Below are 21,762 nucleotides of genomic sequence, written 5' to 3' on the forward strand. Positions count from 1 at the left end.
GGGGGTACTCATCAATGAAAAGCCTAATCAAGGGGTACAGGAGATAAAAAAGGTTGGGAACCACTGCCCTATACAAATATTCAGGGTCACCACTGCTTTAATCCAAAAACACTCCCAATCTGACTCCCTTTTTGCATAAAATATTTATGCTGACAGGTCAATGTTAATTCACAATTCTATTGACATTCTTTGGGAGTCTGGGGCTTGTGCCGTTACAATGTTAATTCTAGAGAAAGTTATAGAATGTTTAGTCAAATCAACTCAGACAATGTTGCAAAATAAGCCTCTTATTGAGGTGCTTTTGACAAATGTTACAATCTTATTGAAAGAAAAGAATAGTGAATTTTCTCTCATGCTAGGTCCATTCTGCTTTCCTGTATCATGTAAAAACATCAGATACTGGGTGAGAGTTGGATCCTTCCATCCTACATATGCACTGGGGTAAAGATATTCCCTCCATAGTGTTCGCTCCTATTGGTCAGAAAAGTACTGCTCAGATTGTCTCTGTTGCCAGGGGCAAACACAGGATTTTCAGAAGGGGGTTTCCAGAGGGGCGGAGCAAAGCACTGAGATGGACACAAGTGACCCAGTATATGCCGGGTCAGTTACAGTATTATAGATAGACCAAATGTATATAAATAATAATAATAATAATAATATATATATACACATACATACATACATACATACATACATACATACATACATACATACAAGCAGGAATACCCGGCACTCTGCTTGTTAGAAGTTTATCTTGCTGCGGTGCCGTCCCAAGAACTCCGCAGAATCCCAATACAAATCAACAGGATGAAGGCGGCACTCACACAGTCCTTTATTGAGCGGTCCTACGCCGTTACGAAGTTACGTCCATCATCAGGGACACAAAGCATATGAACATACACAGGTAATAAATACCTAACACCATAACATAACCCCGCCCCCCACGTCCCGCTCGATTGGCTGATCCCAAAGCACCCAGGTACAGAGCCCGCCACACACCTGTTACACGAACCCCCATCAGATGCAGGACACCCGGAGCACAGCGAGCTGGGGCACAAGCCACTCACACTGACCTCCGCTTCCGCCCACGTGACCGGACTATCCCGCCATCCGATTGGTCCAACCGGCTGCGTGTCATCACCCTGCACCAGGAAGCCAGAGAAACAAGACAATGCGGTTTCTATGTAAACAAAGAAACAAATAAACGATAAAATATCCTAATAATAAAAGCATGGATTTTCTTCAGACAGGACGCCGACCCCGGAGCCGCCGACACCGGTGCCGCCGACACCGGAGCCAGCGACCTACCGACGGGATCAAGATAGGTAAGTATCAGTGTGTGTGTGATGTGTGTATTAAACTTTTATTTTTCAGAGTGTCAGTGTGTTTTATTTAACTATTTTTTGTACTGTGGAACTACAAGTGCCAGCGGGCCCTTTAATGCCCCGCATGCTGGGACTTGTGGTTCTCCAAGTCCCAGCATGCGGGGTAGGTTTGCTGGGACTCATAGTTCTACAGTAGAAAACAATAGTTTTTATTCTATTTCTTACACTTTCCATCAGCCCGATGCCCACCGCCCAGGGGCATCGGGGACAGCCCCGGACTTTCAGCATGGACTGGTAAGCCCTGGAGGGGGGGGACCCCTTCATTGGGGGGACCCACTTCCCCAGGACCCCTGCCTATGCTGACCAGCCACGGGGATAATGCTTTGGCCACGGGACCTTATATAATAAGTGTCCCCCGGCTGTGGCATTACCCTGCTGGCTGGTTGGTGCTGGTTCTTAAAATACGGGGGACCCCTAGTCATTTTGTCCCCCGTATTTTGGGAACCAGCGCCGGACCTTGAGCCTGGTGCTGGTTTCATTAAATCAAGGGGACCCCTATTTGTCAGGGACCCTGATTTTATGTCACCAGCATCGGCTCAATGAGCCCGGGGCTGGTTATGCTCTGGCGGGGGACCCCGCGCTGTTTTTTTTTTATTTTAATTTGAGATTTCCTGCAAACGAGCGATTTTCAGACATGAAAATCGCACATTTTCAGGACTAAAGAAATCGCGCCAACTCGCACCTATTCGCACTATTTGGCCCGTTTTTGGCATCTCATTAAATATGCGAAAAATGGGCCAATCTTGCGATTTTCAAAAGTGCGAAGTGGTGCGATATGAAAACATGCGGATTTATCTCAATCCATAGAATGTCACCCATTATCTCATGGAAACTGTCACTCTCTCTCCCTGACACTCTCCCTCCCTCTCTGTCCCTGATACTCTCTCACATACTCTCTTTCCCTCTCTCTCTCTGATGCTCTCTCCTGATGGTTTACTTCCCTCTTTCTTTCAGATGTTGTCACTCTCCCTGTTGGTCTCACACCCACTCTCTACTCCTACATCTCTTGCTGATTCTCTCTTGCCATCTCCATACCTCCCAACAGTCCCGATTTTATCGGGACAGTCCCGATTGTCAGGGCCTGTCCCGCTGTCCCACCCGCGGGCGGCAGTGTCCCGCGGTGTGGGGGGGCTGTTGGGAGTCCCCCCTGTCGGCTGCTAAGCAGTGGGGAATAAACGCTGTGCGCATGCGCACAGCGTCTATTCCCGCAGCCAGGGGGCTGGGGGCATGGCTAGAGGCTCACAGAGCCTCTGGGTCAAGCCCCCATAGCGGCAAAATGGGGGCGTGGCCTCACGGAAGAGCCGCGAGTATAGGCCACGCCCCCAAATTAGGTCACGCCCCCGAAAATGTTGGCGTTTCGCCTGATGAGCTGCCAAAGTTGTGAGGTATGCATCTCTCTCCCTGTTACTATCACTCTCTCTCCCTGATACTCTTTCTCCTTGACATCCTTGCTGTCTATCACTCTGGACATTTTATTTTCTCTATAGCAGGAAGGGGGGGGGGGGGGGGGTATGCAAGATTTTGCATTGGGGGTTACACAAATTCTTGTCACACCTCTGAACACTGACCCTTGTATTTATTGTTGTTCTCCTTTAATTGAACCCCACATGCACTCTTGGGGTGGAGGGGAGCTGTGGCGCACACACACACACACACACACACACACACACACACACACGTGCTCTGGGTGGTGGGGCAGCACACTGCTCCTCTGATCTTGTCATTAATACATAGAGGATGATACTATAGGTAATAACATGATTCAATCTTTCTGTCTTGTTCCAAAGCACCTAGTCAACAACTCTCTTCTTACTAATAGTGTGAAACTACCCCAATTCCCCCCAATTTCCCTAATGCCCAAAACAGCCCCCATCATTCTCCCCATCCCTCTGGCTCTCACACCTTAGTACTGATGTCTATGTACTATAGTACAGCTGTCCCTGCTCTCCATATAACACAGGTTATGTAACATAAATACCTCCCTACATTTTTTCTCCTGGTCAGCATCTGGAAAAGGGGTGTGACTCTGCAGTAATCTCTGCGATTGTGAAGCCACACCCCTGTTGTGGGTGTTGCTGTGAGCTGCTAGCCCCTCCCCTATCCCGCCATCTTTCATGACTAGATGCTGTGCATATACCTGCAGAGAGCAGAGCAGTGACGGGCAGGTGTGTGTGTTATCCCAACAGACCCCCCTCCCCCACCTAATGCCAGGCTACTGATGGGCCAAGCTGGGACATGGGACTCTCTTTAAAAATAACTTGACTATCCCACAAAAATCAGGACAGTTAGGAGGTCTGTAAGGTACTTGTGTATTTTGGCATGCCATGCACCCGATGGCATGCGATGCGACGCGATTTTTGCCCCCTATGCGATGAAAGATTGTATAAGCACCCTAAAGGGTGTTTTTAAGCACCCTAATGGGTGCTTACAATGTTAAATGCACCCCCACGCCACCCCCCCACTATAAACGTGAACCCCAAGCATGGCGAGCACAGCGAGCCTGCGAGGGGCATTGGTACGCGTCCTCCGACCTTTTCATACCCCCACTATCCACGTCAGCATGGAGTTGAGAATAGAAAGTGTGGCGAGCGCAGCGAGCCACCGAGCCCGAAGCGTGGCGAGCGCAGCGAGCCCCGCAAGGGGATGCGAATACCTGTGAAGGCCGCGAGGGGACTCCGATACCTGTGAAGGTATCCGCATCCCCTCGCGGGGCTCGCCACGCTTCGGGCTCGGTGGCTCGCTGCGCTCGCCACACTTTCTATTAACTCCACGCCGACGTGGATAGTGGGGGTATGAAAAGGTCGGGGGACGTGTACCGCCGCCCCTCGCGGGCTCGCCGCGCTCGACACGCTTTGGGTTCACGTTTATAGTGGGGGGTGGCGTGGGGGTGCATTTAACATTGTAAGCACCCATTAGGGTGCTTATACAATGTTTAATCGCATCGCATCGCATTGTATGGCATTGTAAAATATCGCGCGATATCGCGCCGCATCGCATACCATCACATGCCTTATGGTATGCGATGCGATGGGCGCCGCCAAAATACACAAGTACCCTGTAAATATCTGGGGACATTGGAGGTATTACAATTCAGGCGGGAAATGGGTCACTTCAGCACATGGCTCTCAGCATGTACATGTCACATGGCTGCTCACACACATACATGTTACCTGTGGATTGCTGTGTTTCTGATCCATTACAGGGCGCTTCCACTTTGCTTCTGTCTGGAGAGGAATACAAGGTGAGAACAGATACTTACTGTACATTTACTAAGATGGGATGTAGCTATAGGCAACCACTTAGATGGTCTAACTATTATCTTTTAGAAGGTGCAAAATAAATCATATCCGATTGGTTGCTATTGACAACATCCCATCTTCAAAAGAAACCCCTAAATCCCACTATGTATACATAAATATATACTACAGCCATTTTCTGGATCTAGAAGGAGGCCGAACGTCATCACCCCACTGTCAGATTCTAGCGAGAACCAGACCCTGTATAAGTCCCGGCGATTGGCGCCATTCTCATCAGCCCAGGGGTGCTGCTAAGTGTGTCGTGTCTCATTCTAGGGGTGCTGCTAAGTGTGTCGTGTCTCATTCTAGGGGTGCTGCTAAGTGTGTCGTGTCTCATTCTAGGGGTGCTGCTAAGTGTGTCATATAATTTACATCATGGAATCGCCAGCATTAATGCCGACATTCTCATTCCCCCTTCTATTTGCATTCCCACAAAAATCAGGACAGTTAGGAGGTCTGTAAGGTACTTGTGTATTTTGGCGGCGCCCCCGATCTCCATGGCGCAATGTTTTAATCGCATCGCATGCCATGCACCCGATGGCATGCGATGCGATTTTTGGCCCCTATACGATGAAAGATTGTATAAGCACCCTAATGGGTGCTTACAATGTTAAATGCACCCCCACGCCACCCCCCCACTATAAACGCGAACCCGAAGTGTGGCGAGCACAGCGAGCCCGCGAGGGGCGGCGGTACGCGTCCTCCGACCTTTTCATACCCCCACTATCCACGTCGGCGTGAAGTTGAGAATAGAAAGTGTGGCGAGCGCAGCCCCGAACCCAGCACTTTTATATCCACCTACCTATAAGAGAAGTGCACCTTGGCAACCAATACCTGCAGATTGAGGATACTATCTACCAGAATACAGACCTCCCAGTGGTACTGGTATTATTTCCATCACACTAGGAATACTACACCACAGTATGGGAGGTTGAGACCCGTTGGATATGACATCCTCTGACTATTTACAGTAACACTTCCTGTTCCAACAACACTGCTAGCAGGTGGTCCAAGGCCTGTTATATGAACAGACTATTCTATTGCCCAAGAGAGGAGATGTAAAGTGCAATTGGGTGCTTATGTAATATCTGGGCTCCCGTTTTTCTTATGAGACCGCGTCCGCTCGCCACGCTTCGGGCACGGTGGCTCGCTGCGCTCGCCACACTATATAGAATCAACTCCATGCGTAGTTGGATAGTAGGGGTATGAAAAAATGGGGTGCATTTATTATTATTATTATAATTTTATTTATAAGGCGCCACAAGTGTTTCGCAGCGCCGTACAAAGGAACAATACAGGGAGACAAAGCTTGGCATAACATTGAATAAATAACAAAAATACAGTACAAATAAAGAGCACCACAGTTCAATACACATTACAGCTTAAATGTAAGTAGTGAGGACCCAATCAACATACAACTAGAGGCTTGAGGCCAATGATGGAGATGAGTATGAAGATGGTCACTGAGTGTTGGAGTAAAGGAGAGCTGTGAGTGAAATGTGAAGAGAAGTGGGCTTTGACAACAGGAGGGAAGAGGGCCCTACTCGGAGGAGCTTACAATCTAGTAGGAAGGGGAGACAGACAGATTACAAGAGGTGCAAGCGAGGGGGTGGTGGTTAGATAGCAGGATGTAAACAGGCAAGGGGTCGGAGAACCAGCTGGTTTATGCAGTGGAAGGGTACGCTTTGATGAATAGGTGAGTTTTCAGTGCCCGTTTGAAGCTTTGCAAGGTCGGGGAGAGTCTAATGGAGCGAGGGAGTGCGTTCCACTGAAGGGGTGCAGCACGGGCAAAGTCCTGTACTCTAGCATGGGAAGCAGTGATCAGGGTGGAGGAGAGACGACAGTCGTCAGCTGACCGTAGAGGGCGGGAGGGTGTATGAATGGAGATGAGGTTAGAGATATATGGAGCAATGGAATTAGAGATGGCCCTGTATGTGAGTGTGAGGTGTTTGAAGAGGATTCTGTAGGGGAATGGAAGCCAGTGCAGATTTTGTTGAAGGGGAGTAGCAGAGTTAGAGCGGCGGGAGAGGAAGATAAGCCTGGCTGCAGCATTGAGGACAGATTGGAGAGGAGCTAGTTGGGATTGAGCGAGGCCAGTGAGAAGAGCATTACAGTAGTCAAGCCGTGAGATGACTAATGAGTGGATGATCAGCTTAGTTGCACATTTAACATGGGAGCCCAGATAATACATAAGTACCGATAATCCCATCGTATCATTCATTTGATTTAACACTGATTACTTTTGTTTGGCTGTTTGTAGAAAAATGTCAACACCATTATTCTGATGGGACAATGCCGACATGGTTGTAACACTGATTAAAGCATTTTCATTATGTCAACATTATAACTTTAAATGATTGTGATGCACAATGTCTAAGGTTATTTCAGGGTTGCCGACTTTTAAATGCTCCTCTCCGGGAGAAGCCCAGAGAGGAGACTTTCCTTACCCAATTGGGGGCGGGGCTTGACTGTGATGTCATTAAGCCACGCCCCCATGATGAGAAATAGGCTAAATGACTGATCTCCATGGAGGGGGCGGGGCTAAAATGACACGATTGTGCCATTTTAGCTCCGCCCCCTCCTCTGAGACCCGCGGATTGCGGCATTTACATGCCGCGATTCAGGGGACTCAGGGGGTCCCCCAGATTCCGGGAGGGTTGCTCACCCTTCTGGGGGGCTGGGAGGGGGACCAGATTTTCGGGAGACTCCCGGGAATTCCGGGAGGGTCGGCAACCCTGGGTTATATTGTGAAAGGCTAAAATGCATTACACAACATTACATCTGTGTCGCCAATGTCTCATTTTAATTATGCGTCTACATTTAGAATTGTCAGCATTAATGTCAACATTTTTTCTGGTATTTGCGTCCTTTCATTTGCTTTTACACCCAAATGATCTGATTTTGTGTTACTGCAATTTGCTCTCATGGATGGTCCAGTGACGGAATTAATTCATTATATTTCTTTTTTGTGTGATGCAGGTGTGTGTAAGTGTGTATCTATATATGTGATGTGATGTGTGTGTATGTGTGCGATGCGGTGAGTACTCACAGATGGAGCTCCGGGCAAAAGTGAAAATGAGGAGGATAACGATAGTCACGGTGGGGATGAGGAACAGATACCGTCTTATACCTGCAGACATAGAACCACCAGTTACTGTCATTACAGAGGATGTACACCGGAAAGCAGCCACTGACTACATGTCAGAGGATTGAACTACACACTGTTATTATTATTTTAATTATTAGCACCACAAGTGTTTCACAGCGCCATACAAAGGAACAGTACAGGGAGACAAAATTTAACATTACAATAAGTAAATAACAAAAATAATATACAGGTAAAAAGAGCGCCACAATTCAATACACATTACAGCTTAGATGTGAGTTGTGAGGATTCGATCAGCGTACTACTAGGGGCTGGTAGTCAGAGATGGAGATGAGTATGTGGACGAAGATGGTCACTGAGTGTTTGAGGTGCAAGCAAGTGGGTGGTAGCTATATAGCAGGATGTAAGCAGGCAGATATGGCCAACGCGTGTGTCAGGGGTGCAGGCGTTCCACTGTGGCGGAAGTAGCTCTGTCCTGCGTGTCATCCAGGACCAGGAGCTTTTGCTCTGCATCAGCTGACCTGCGTTCCACCCATTAACACAGGTGGAACGCACGGCCATATTTAAATCCAGCCAAATACTCCAATTCCAGCATTATAGCTCTGTATATGTTCTGCCTAAGCCACATCTCAAACTACATATTAAATTCACTATGAACCCATTAATCAGGGTAATCTGGGCCCCTTTTAATATTTAGCACATGCTACCACATTTATTTTAAAAAACATCATAAAATGACAAACTTACAACTCACATACAAATAACATATAACAATTGATGGTGCATCGATATTCATAAAGATACACCATCGTGTCCCATAATCCAATACATAGACACAATGTGGGCCTCCAAATCCTAATATTATCCACCCTATATTGCATATTAGATAAGCATATCAATTAAGGCAGAAAAAATCATGAAAAACCAAAAAAATATGAAAAACCTAAAAAATCACGAAAAATCTTCTTTGACATAGATCCTATTGCAGAAAGATTCCAAGATGATTAAATTCATTAAGCCCTTTTGGGGCCACAGTGTCCAGGTCATGTATCCACCGACACTCTCTCTTCAGTAAGAGCAAGTCCCTGTCACCACCACCAGCGGAGGGACCCAGTCAATAATCATATATTTCAGCATTGACATTTGATGTCCCTTCTGTACAAAATGTGCAGCCACTGGTTTTTCAGTGTTACCCCTTTCGTACGCCAGGCATATATCAGAACGATACTGCGTCATTCTTTCACGAAAGGTCCTTTTTGTCTTTCCAACATAAACCAGGCTGCATGGGCACTGAAGGATATATATCACAAAGTCAAGTTGGCAGTGTAGCTTATGCCGTAGGTAAATCCTTCTCCCTGTCTGGGGATGTAAGAAGGAGCTACCCACCATCAGTGACTGGCACGTCGTGCACCCAAGGCACCGATAACATCCATTTTTATGTGTCAGCCAGGTCTTGCTACTGCCTTCCTTGAGGTCATCCGAATTGGCATTAGTATGGTAGAGCAGATCTTTTAGGTTCGACCCTCTCCTTATGCCCAACAAGGGCGGTCCATTTCGGGCCTTACTGAGGTCTGGGTCAGTTTTTACAATCTCCCACTTTTTCTTAACAGCACGCTGTACCGAACGCAGTCTTGTGTCACATTTCACACTGAAGAGCAGCCTGTCAGTATTTTTCTGCTTCTCCCTTACTGTCTCTTTACAGAATAGAGACTGTGCCCTGGTGAGGATCTTGTTGATTGAGTTCATACCATAACCCCGTTCACGAAATCTTTGTTTTGTCTCCTCTATCTGAAAAGCTGCCAAGTCTTCCTCAGAATTATTGCGCAGCACTCACATAAATTGCGAGACTGGCAAGCTGTTTTTTAGGGCGTCAGGGTGGTGACTCGTTGCTGACAGCAACGTATTCCTGTCAGTCATTTTTCTAAACAGTGTATGGGCGAGCGTCCTATCCTTTTTGAATATCAGCACATCCAGGAAACTCATTTGTTGGTAATCAATCATAGCTGTAAATTTCACCGGGGTATTCAGGGAGTTAAGGCTCTCAAACATTGCCAAAAATGACTGTTCACTGCTTTGCCAAACAATAAAAATATCGTCAATGAATCTCCGGTAATAACGGATATGGGACCCGAACACTGGCACAATTTGGTTCCGCTCATACTCATCCATGTAAATATACGCGTACCCCGGTGCCAGGTTCGAGCCCATAGCCGTCCCGGACAACTGAAAAAAGAAATCTTTGTCATACATGAAATGTTTTTTTTCTAATACAATTTTTAGTAATGACAGGGCAAATTCAATAGGTGGTCCTGAATATGGACCCTAGCACAGACATTTTCTAACCCACTTCCACACCGTCACCATGTGGGATGACGGTGTAGATGGAGCTGACGTCCATAGTTGCAAAAAAACATTCATCTGGTATCTCTCCCAGGGCCTTCAGACCCTCCAGAAAGTGACCAGTGTCAAGCACGTAGCTGTCTATCCTGCTAACACAATCCTGTAGATAAAAATCCAACGGTTGCAGCACTGAGTCCCGGCCGGGATTATCGGCCTACCCGGTGGCTCAATACAGGATTTATGGACTGTAAGGATTCTGGGAGTATCCCCGGTACCCTAACTCCGTTGCCTCTGACTGGAATCGACGGACGTGTGCGGTGCTAGGCTTCACCTGGGCCCGTCTCGGCTGAAGGGCGAATTAGGTCCGCCCCACTCCGCTACAGGCAGGTCTTAGGAAATGACAACACGTCCGCCGAGGCCAGGAGAGAGCAAGGGGAAAAAGCTAACTAAATCCCTATACCGGGGAACTCCCAGAAGCCCAAAGAAGTAATAAGGCTGAGCAGGTGACACTGACTGGTAACAATGCAAGTGAGATGATACACAATGAAATGGCAACAATGCTAATGAGATGTTATATAATGAAATGGCAACAATGCTAATGAGATGTTATATAATGAAATGACTATAATGCCCAGTGACACCGTGTGTCAAAACTGCGTAAGGAGAAGGACAGGGTAACCCCTGACTTATCTGAGAAGCTGACGGAGTCCCAGACCACCACTTGCAGATCTCTTGGGCAGACAAGCTGAATCCCAGACACAGCAGGACCAAACCAGGCAGGGCAGGACAGGCGTGGAGCAATAGGAAGGCTCCCGACAGGAACCAGGACCAGGAACACACTCTGACAAAGGCTGACAGAACGCTGACTGAAGCTGGACAGAGTGGACTACAACGAACTGAACAATGCAACTAAATACTATAACTGGCACCGGAGTGTGTGAGCAGAGAGTCTTTATAGTGAGCACAATGTGGTGCTGATTACACATTGCCTATAGGTGAGCACTGCAAGCTAGGAGCCTAATCAAGACACCTGAGTCCAGAACACACAGCACTGAAAGTAACCTGCAATGGCCCAGGCTGACCACTGGATGCCACCAGCGAGTAAACACACACAGGCTGGGATAAACCCAGGGAGCAGAATCCAGGGAGAACATGAAACTACACACAGAATATAAGAATCTGCGCATAACAGAGATCCGCTGGAGGCGGATCCTAACATGGACCTTGGGCAGCGTATAAAGGATGGGACAGACTGGGTGCTCTACAGACAAAAAGCCTGCCAGCACTTTGTCAATCCATCCACTGCCCAAGGCCATTGAGATTAGACTGTCAACTTATTTTTTAACCCTTAACATAGGATTGTATGACAGCTTCTCATACGTGACACTGTCACTCAACTGCCTTCGGATCTTTTTGTTATAATTGGCCAAATCTTGGAGGACCACAGCCCCTCCTTTATCTGCCTTCCTTATAACAATACTATAATCAGACCTCAATGCCTTCAAAGCCTCCCTCTCAGCTTTTGTCAAGTTGTCAAATGGTATCTTATCAGCACAGGTTGATTACCTCCTCATTGACCAGCCTCAGAAATGCTTTAATGTTAGGATTATTTGACATGAGATCAAAGGTACTGGGAGTTTTAAACTTCACCACTTCTTTATCTATAGGTACACTATTGATTCTATCCCTGTCCTTACCCTTTGAAAAATACTCATTGATACACATATGTGGCACCCCAACCTGGGGTACCCCAAAGCAGCAGGGACGGTGCTCACAGAGTTGCTAAGCAACCGCAGTCCCAGTTTGTGACGAAACAAGGCCACGCCCCTTTCCATCATGTGTTTTTCTCCCGCCTCTTTCTGCGCTTCAGCAAGAGAATTGCAAAATGCCGGCGATAAACGGATATTATCACTGACTGTATTCATATCTGAGCTGTGTTCCCCAGACTGCTGTATACAGGGGACATCACAGGACTGTATGTCGGACAATAATAGGATGTTATACTGACTGTAATCATATCTGAGCTGTGTTCCCCAGACTGCTGTATACAGGGGACATCACAGGACTGTATGTCGGACAATAATAGGATGTTATACTGACTGTAATCATATCTGAGCTGTGTTCCCCAGACTGCTGTATACAGGGGACATCACAGGGCTGTATGTCAGACAATAATAGGATGTTATACTGACTGTATTCATATCTGAGCTGTGTTCCCCAGACTGCTGTATACAGGGGACATCACAGGGCGGTATGTCGGACAATAATCGGATGTTATACTGACTGTATTCATATCTGAGCTGTGTTCCCCAGACTGCTGTATACAGGGGACATCACAGGGCTGTATGTCGGACAATAATAGGATGTTATACTGACTGTATTCATATCTGAGCTGTGTTCCCCAGACTGCTGTATACAGGGGACATCACAGGGCGGTATGTCGGACAATAATAGGATGTTATACTGACTGTATTCATATCTGAGCTGTGTTCCCCAGACTGCTGCATACAGGGGACATCACAGGGCTGTATGTCGGACAATAATAGGATGTTATACTGACTGTATTCATATCTGAGCTGTGTTCCCCAGACTGCTGTATACAGGGGACATCACAGGGCGGTATGTCGGACAATAACCGGATATTATCACTGACTGTATTCATATCTGAGCTGTGTTCCCCAGACTGCTGTATACAGGGGACATCACAGGGCTGTATGTCGGACAATAATAGGATGTTATACTGACTGTATTCATATCTGAGCTGTGTTCCCCAGACTGCTGTATACAGGGGACATCACAGGGCGGTATGTCGGACAATAATAGGATGTTATACTGACTGTATTCATATCTGAGCTGTGTTCCCCAGACTGCTGTATACAGGGGACATCACAGGGCGGTATGTCGGACAATAATAATATGTTATACTGACTGTATTCATATCTGAGCTGTGTTCCCCAGACTGCTGTATACAGGGGACATCACAGGACTGTATGTCAGACAATAATAATATGTTATACTGAATAATCCAAACAGGTTATTCCATTAGGCTGAGTATGTGTGCTACTGGAGGGAAATATTCCCTCATGTTATGTAAATGACTGTAATATGTTCCCATAGCTTTGTATACTGTATCCCATACTGTTACATACATATATTAAGCTTTGTATCCCTGTATTGTTCCTTTGTACGGCGCTGCGAAACACTTGTGGTGCCTTATAAATAAAATTATAATAATAATAATAATATTAAGACAACAAGATAGTTTTCTGGGCACAGGAGAAACTGGTATGGAGGATCAGTGTTGCCCGTGGTTACGTCACTGCCTCCAGGTAATGTTCTTAGTGAACCGATGGTATCATGAATAAGGGATTTGTGACTCTGATGTTAATTATGGCAGTCTTCCCAAATGCGTATCACTTAAATATTGTAACTGTATATGTGGAGACAAATGGTCCGGCTAGAAGTGACCAAACGCTTAGATTAGAATCTGGTCAGTTTGTGTATAGGTTCAGGGATCAAAGGGCCTCTTTATAGGCTGTTTAGTAATAGAGACAACAGGGGTTGGGATCATTTGGTCTATTGCATTATGGTAGAAAGTCATTAGGTCGAATCCATTAGGTCGACATGCTAAAAGGTCGACATGATTCTAGGTCGACATGGGAAAAGGTCGACATGATTCTAGGTCGAAAGGTCATTCGTTCGACAGGTCATTAGTTCGACAAGGTCATTAGTTCGACATTGTCTATGTCGACATTCACAAGGTCGACATGGGGTTTTTCACTGTTTTTTTACCTGAATGTCAACACAGTCGACATGGACACAGTTTAAAGTGCACTGCATCCCCTCGCATCACTCGCTGCGCTCGCAATGCGTCGGGCACGGTGCCTCGCTACGCTCGGCACACTATTTTATTCTCCCACCACGCCCTAGTGGATGGTAGGGCATGAAATACCGCCTGTCGGCACATGTTGGCTCAAAAAACAGTGAAAAACTCCATGTCGACCTTGTGAATGTCGACATAGACAATGTCGAACTAATGACCTTGTCGAACTAATGACCTGTCGAACTAATGACCTTTCGAACTAGAATCATGTCGACCTTTTCCCATGTCGACCTAGAGTCATGTCGACCTTTTAGCATGTCGACCTAATGGATTCGACCTAATGACTTTCTACCATAATGCAGTAGACCAAATGACCGCATCCCAGACAACAGGTACTAGCTGCCCAATACATTTCCCCCAAGGTCTATGGTCAGTCTCCAGAGAAGAGATCTGTTTACATGAAGGTGTGAAATCCCTCACATACACAAGCTTCAAAGCCAGATGAACGGAGTGAGTTAATCAGCCCCTGGACAGGTAATAGGAGACCCTGTTACCTTCATACAACTGCACCCAGCATAGGAAGGGTTAAGAATTCCTGAGGGAGGGGGAGAGGGGTGCCTTTGGGATGTAATTGCAGGGAGAGATGGGAGAGATGTGAATGAGAGTCAGCGCTGGGAGTCGTGGACTGGCGTGTCCTGCCCATCTGAAGCTAACCTGAGTGGTGTCGTGGTAAGGTTCTGATAACGTGACTAATACTGATGGCCTTTCTGTATATAATGTATATAGACTGTAATTGCTGATTTTACATGTATAACCCGTGTGTAAAATAAAGGTAATACTTTTGTACCTTTGCTATTGTGTATTCCTGTGCGATCTTTGGAACTCGGAGTGACCCTGGGGCTCTGCGTGAGGCATAAGTCGCGCTGCGCTGCTGCATGATCCCGGGATCCTCACAATTGGTGGCAAGCGGTGGGGATCGCACACCCAAAGGAGGGAGAGCTAGGGGCTCGTATCATGATGCGACCAGGCTCTGGAAACACAATAGCCAGTAATTGGCCAGTATTAGCTCATGTATGAGGGACCTGGTAACCATATTACCTAACAGGGATGCCAGGGAGAAGAAAAAGGATCGTGTGTTAGGGCATTAAGCGAGGGAAAAATTCAGATTGTGCCCGCTTGTCCAGGGGGACTTTCCCTGCAAGCAAGGGAACGGTGGAGTGTGCCGTGGCCCAGGAACGGAAGCTGACGTAAGGGGGTCCAGCAAGTGTCGCTGACCAAGCTCTACGAGTGCAGCCCGTGTGGAGAATGGCTCCAGGAAAAGGACAGAAACGGGTAAAGAGAGGCAAGAGGTGCCCACAGTCGCCCAGAGCAGTGAGGCTCATAGATGAGGAATCGTCATGGAGTCGTCTGGCTGAGGAATGGGACCTGAGCAGTCCATCCACGCTGATGCAGCCCCTCTGGGAGGATTGGGAAGCAGCATATCGGTGGATTAATGTATGGACAGGAGCTACTACAGAGGAGAAAGCAGCTTACCTGACCGATGAATTTGAGCAGTATGTATTTGAGGCTGCTGCAGGGAACCTGCTGCATACGGTGGCGTGGAAGGCTTTTGTCACAGAAGTAAGTAACGCCACGCATCAGCTAATGCATAGAAGCCGGATCGCTGCGGCCAGCGTGCCAGCACCGGGTAACGTGGTTCCTGGGAAGGAGCCCGCAAAGAGAACTCAAAGGGAGGAGGAGTTGGTGGTGCCACCGGGGTGGATGACCGAGGGGTCCACTACCGAGATCCCAAGTGGGGAGGCAGAGGAACTGTGGCCTGCAGAATCTGGAGCTCCATTAGCGAGAATGAGTCTGCAGGACCTAACTGACGAATGGAGGCTACGATGCAGCACACCCCCTGAAGGCCGCTCACACTGCACTCTTATCCGATGGGTGTACAAGCAACAAGAGGACCCGCTACATGCATTCAGCGTGTATAGGAACTGGGTCCTGTGTCCAGGAGAACTGAGAAGTGTCCAGGAGCAGTTGCAGTGTCTCCTGCACTGTTATGATAATGCAGAGAGGGTCGCCCTGGCACAGGGACAGCTGAATTCCCCAGAGTGGCTGGACCAGTGTCAGCGGGGGGAGGCAGAGGAACGTCGGCTGCTGCAGCTCATGCATCCTCAGAGAGCCACAGAACTAGATCCCCCACTGACACAGGGAGAAATCACAGAACTGTTCCCATTCAGCGAGTTGGGAAATGAGGAACGAGCTGTGGAGTGTCCCTGCGATATCGCACCAGGGACCCGGGACTCTAAAGGAGCCCTATCATCATGGACTGTGTCTGTTGCAGATGGACATTGGGAAGGGGATATTTATTCCCCCTGCATTGTGCCAAGTAGTGTGGCAGAGCTGGGCACTGTGGCCCCACATGGTGGTGACGGACTGGCGCACATGGAGCCCGTGATAGATGGAGCAGTACCAGTATACAGTGCAGGGGCTGCCTCCGAGAATAGCCCCAGAGCAGAGCAGATCTCGGAGGCTGGGACTGTGATTGCTGAGTCCTCGCCACAGGAGGTACAAAGCAGTGGTCAGCCACTGCTCCAAGCAGCTAGCCAAAGGATGGGGGTGCACCCAAAAATGGCACCCCAGGAAGAATGGCAGTACATCTTCCCTTTTGCAGATGTGGGAGATGGAGACTTTGAAACTAGCGGCCAGGGGGTCTACAATGATTGTGCCCCAGCAGAGGGGGCAGTACTTCTCCCCTACATGACCACCAGCGGCCCAGCGAATGAGGGCATCTTGCCCCAGGAGCCTCAGCATATTCAGCAGGGGGAGATGGAAGGAAATGTGTCTGGCATGTGCTCTGCCACTCTACCACCCCAGGAGGATTATCCAGGACTGTTCCCACTTAGCCATCAGAGCCAGGAGGATCTGAAGTCAAAAGGCAGGTATGTGACCGGGGTGCCAGAGCAGGGAGCCGAGGCTGGGGTGCAACGCTTCTGCGAGTCCCCTGCAAGAGTGACTGACTGTAATTATGTGCCCGGGGAGCCGCTGCAGCCAACAGGCAGCCAAGCAAGCAAACATGGAGGGGATGGTCAGAGGCATAGCTCAGCACCCCCCTGCGCCTCAGAGGAAGACACCTCACCACCCAGCATGGCACGAGCAAGGGAATGTGAGTTTGCACCTGGGGCTGTGAGGGAGATGCCAGCAGTGCTGCCGTACAATGCCACCCCACCAGTCCCTCTCATAGCCAGGCTGGGGAAGCAGTGCACCCTGGGGAAGATGGAAGTTTGCCCAGGTGAGGCCCAGCAGTTGTTGCTCAAAGGGCTGGGGGAGGTGTTCGACCCAAGGGGGGGAGGTGTTCAGCCTAAGTGAGGAGTTTGGGGGGGCTTTTGAGGGAAGAGCAGGGGAAGGATTGCGGATACCCCCTGCTCTTCTGCAGCCATGGGGTGGAGGAGAATTCCCTGGGCCACTGCTTATTGCTGAGGGCAGGTGGGGGCAGAGTGTGCTGAGGCCCTGCAAGTTGGATGAACAGACATGGATGGAAGGTTGCCCAGGGGAGGCCCAGCAGCTTCAGGGGCTGGGGGAGGTTTCAGACCCAAGTGGGGTGGATGTGAAGGCGTTTGAGGGAGGGACATTGTCGGTACCCGCCGCCCCTCTGCAGCCAACATCAGCACTGTTGTTAAGAGCGGTCAGGTTCCCTGATGTTGGTCTGCGTGCACAGATCGGGCCCCTCCCAGTTGCGCCAGAGGCGGAGGGAGGAGGAACAACCAAAAGGGAAGGCGAGGAGGAAACATTCCCACCGCGCCGGGGTTGCCGCTCATCCAGACCAATTGATGTCTATATGTTACATTATCAGCAACAAGTGTCTCTGCTTATTGGACATATGGCTTCACTTTAACATCAGCAGACACTAGTATTCTGGTATTCGTTTTCTCCAAGTCCCGATAGTCGCACAGTGCATACACAACACCTGCCCATGCTGTGCTGCACAGACCGGAGTCTCTACTCCGTTCACTTAACATTAGCCACGCACATACAGGGGATACCCCCGCTGACATCACCTTACATGACGGCAACCCCGCACGGCGCGGCTGTCAGTCACCGCTGACCCCGCCGTAGGCACCAGCTGACAGGGTCAATGAAGGAGGAACTGGCGCCCTTTCTTAAGGTATTTATATGGAGGGGATGCTGGCCGCGGCTGCTGCTGTAACTCCCCCCTACAGCCGTGGGGTCCCTGAGTCGAATGGGCTGTCATCCCTACTATTTCCCATTCGCCTCAGGGACCCCCCCGCCACTGACATCCCATTCGCCGCAGGGACCTTGCGGCTGCAGGGGGGAGTTAAGAGTTACAGCAGCTGCCGCCAGCACCCCCTCCGTCTCCCTCCTCAGCAGCCTGACAGCTTCTCCCCCCCCCTCAGCAGCAGTAGACACCCCCTCCTCCTGCAGCAGAGGGGACAGCGCTGCACTCCGTGGAAGAACCCGCTGCGGGTGCCTCAACCCGCAGCGACCATTTACACCGGTCTCTACACGGGTCCTGAACGTGTTCTACCCAGGTCAGGACCTGGGTAGAGGACCCGTGTAAATGGACATGGCTTCACCCCATTTACACCGCCGCAGATCCGGGTCTGACCCGCCGCTGACCCAGATTTTTCGTCGGTGTAAAAGGGGTATTAGTAATAGAGACAAAACTAGCTGCCCAATACATTTCCCCCAAGGTCTATGGTCAGTCTCCAGAGAAGAGATCTGTTTACATGAAGGTGTGAAATCCCTCACATACACAAGCTTCAAAGTCAGATGAAGGGAGTGAGTTAATCAGCCCCTGAACAGGTAATAGGAGACCCTGTTACCTTCATACAACTGCACCCAGCATAGGAAGGGTTAAGAATTCCTGAGGGAGGGGGAGAGGGGTGCCTTTGGGATGTAAGTTGGTGTTTGCAGGGAGAGGGGAGAGATGTGAATGAGAGCCAGCGCTGGGAGTCGTGGACTGGCGTGTCCTGCCCATCTGAGCTTAATCTGAAGGTAAAGTGGTAAGGTTCTGATAACGTGACTAATACTGATGGCCTTTCTGTATATAATGTATATAGACTGTAATTGCTGATTTTACATGTATAACCCGTGTGTAAAATAAAGGTAATACTTTTGTACCTTTGCTATTGTGTATTCTTGAACGATCTTTGGAACTCGGAAGGACCCCGGGGGCTATGCAAGAGGCATAAGTCCCGGGATCCTCACACCACCTAGCGGCCAATCAGAAGCCGCGCTAAGCAGCCAATAGAATGTCTTAGCTTCCTGTCTTAGCTTCCTCGAACAATCAACCTGGTACTCTCATTTGACAATATTCCGCAATTTTTTACCACTATACCCCACTGACAGCTACATTGTCGCATTACCAGTGAGGGTCCAGGCCAGTAACCGGAGAGGTGACTCCTGGTGAATAGCTGGTGTGGTGACGCAGTCTCTAGTGCTTAAACAGCAGATGCACAGGAGCCACCGATTGTGGGAGCACTTACTCCTCTAGACTATCTCTCCAAAATATATGTGTACAGCAGACACCCAGTAGAACACATTTCTCAAGTATTTAATAGCAACCATTAGAGGTCATTGTGGTGAAGAACCACCTGGGGTAGTAGGTCCCTAAAAATTAATGTTGATGCCAAGGCAATAGTATTGTTGCGGATTAAGTGGGACCCATATCATACATTTTTTGCCAACCTAGACAATCTATTGTATGATCAGCAAGCTAAAACAATTAAAGAGTACATTTTACATATTAATGTTGGATTATATTTTTACCGGAAGCGCTCATTTTCTTTTAAATATAAAAGTTCAATAAAAGTTATGTTTTAAATAAATACAAAACTATACATTAATACTGTATTAAAGAGTGCGCCCAAAAAGACACATTTGTCTTTCTGTTTGCGTCTATGCAAACAAACTCTATTGTATTCAATCACAATTACTGAATATCTTTAGGTGCACCACCAATCTATGACTACAAGAATTGAGTTTTATAGTAGTCCAACATATTGGTTTATATGATGAGCAAAAAAATTGATATTTCATTAAGTGTCTGTGCGGATCTACACAACCTCTACCTAAATCATGGAGTTTACAAGTCCTTTCAAAAACATGTTCATCAATGTCCCCATCGCTGTCGGCAAACTTAGCAAACTGAATCTGTCCCACTCGGGGGGTAGCAGCTGACAACGGTCCTCAGGGTACCACGGCCTGTGGTGCCCGCTCATAGTGCCACATCTGAATGATGATCAAGCATTCTTGTTCCGTTGCCCTTTCCCCTAATACCGCTAGCTGATCCGCTAGGCTATCCGCTCCATCCACCCTGGGACGCGGGGATCCTGGCCCTGCTAGGAACTGTTGGGAAAAGTGGCTTCTGCTAGAGGGAGTGGTGCTTGTGAGTCTCACCGGGTCCAGGTGAAGGTCCTCTGTGGATCTGTCCTCTTGGACGCGGTCCCTGTTAGCGTGTTCCACCTCCTCCCACCTCCTCCCAACCTATTTATTTATTAACAGTTTCTTATATAGCGCAGCATATTCTGTTGCGCTTTACAAAGGATACAGTGATACAACAAACAGGGTATTTACAGACAGTCAAAATGTAGGAGGGCCCTGCTCGCAAGCTTACAATCTATAGGGAAATAGGCATTGATACATAAGGGTAGATACTGTATTCTTTATTGCATCGATTCCACTAGAACGCAAGGTTCTATGACTGGTTCTGGAATTTGATAAGCTTGCCTGAAGAGATGAGTTTTTAGGGAACGCTTATAGGTTTGGAGACTAAGGGAGAGTCTTATTGTGCTTGGGAGGGCATTCCACAGAGTGGGTACAGCCCGAAGAAAGTCCTGCAGTCGGGAATGGGAGCGAGTAATGAGTGTGGATGAGAGACGCAGATCTTGGGAGGAGCGTAGAGGTCGTGTTGGAAGATACTTTGAGATAAGAGAAGATATGTATGTTGGTGTAGTTTGGTTTATGGCTTTGTGTGTAAGTAAAATAATTTTGTATTGAATACGGTAGAATACAGGTAACCAATGAAGTGACTGACTGAGTAGCTGTGCAGACGATGAACGTCTGGCTAGGAACATTAGCCTCGCAGCTGCATTCATAATGGACTGTAGTGGTGAGAGTCTGTATTGGGAAGGCCAATAAGGAGATTATTGCAATAATCAATGCGTGAGATGATGAGAGCATGGATTAGAGTTTTTGCAGTGTCTTGTGTAAGGTAAGGGCAAATTTTAAATATGTTTTTTAGGTGCACGTGGCATGATTTGGAGACAGATTGAATGTGAGGAACAAAGGAAAGTTCTGAGTCAAGGATAACACCTAGGCAGCGAGCTTGAGAGGTAGGAGTGATTGTCATCTTCTCAACAGCAATGGGTGACCAAAAAGCCGACAGGGATATCCCACCATTTGCCACCAATGACTGTGACCGAACGTCTGCCCTTACGCTCTGGCTACGCCCTTTGGGTCCACAGATGGTGGTTCCTGGTCTCACGGGACCTGGCCATCAGTAACCAAATTAATTGAGAGAGCGCACGTTTTTTATTATAACTGAGTCAAGGATTACACCTAGGCAAAGAGCTTGAGAGGTAAGAGTGATTGTCATATTCTCAACAGAAATAGAGATATCAGGTTGGTAACTACTATTTATTGGCGGGAAACGCCGCCCTCATTATGATTACAGTTGCTTTTATAGGGATTTCCACACCTTTTCCCGAACCACAATCTCCAGGTCATCCTTCGACATTCTGCTGAAGTCCACCATCTTGCGCGTTCTCCTTGCTGTAGTTACTCTTCCCTGAGTAACTTGGC

The 21,762-nt window shown here is 48.2% G+C and overlaps 1 protein-coding gene across 1 annotated transcript in view; it reads right to left on the reverse strand.

Moving 5' to 3' along the window:
* The window catches only part of LOC146032726 (C-type lectin domain family 2 member B-like), a 114,898-nt gene that overhangs the window by 58,893 nt on the left and 34,243 nt on the right, over positions 1-21,762 (reverse strand). Inside the window, exons 2-3 of the mRNA XM_083158510.1 lie at positions 7,731-7,811; positions 4,556-4,609 (exon numbers count right to left, since the gene is read on the reverse strand). Of these exons, the coding sequence (XP_083014636.1) occupies positions 4,556-4,609; positions 7,731-7,811 (135 nt within the window). The remainder of the gene's footprint in view (positions 1-4,555; positions 4,610-7,730; positions 7,812-21,762) is intronic.

The sequence above is a fragment of the Crinia signifera genome, chromosome 1 (assembly GCF_055691185.1).
Source record: "Crinia signifera chromosome 1, ASM5569118v1, whole genome shotgun sequence".
Lineage (NCBI taxonomy): Eukaryota > Metazoa > Chordata > Amphibia > Anura > Myobatrachidae > Crinia > Crinia signifera.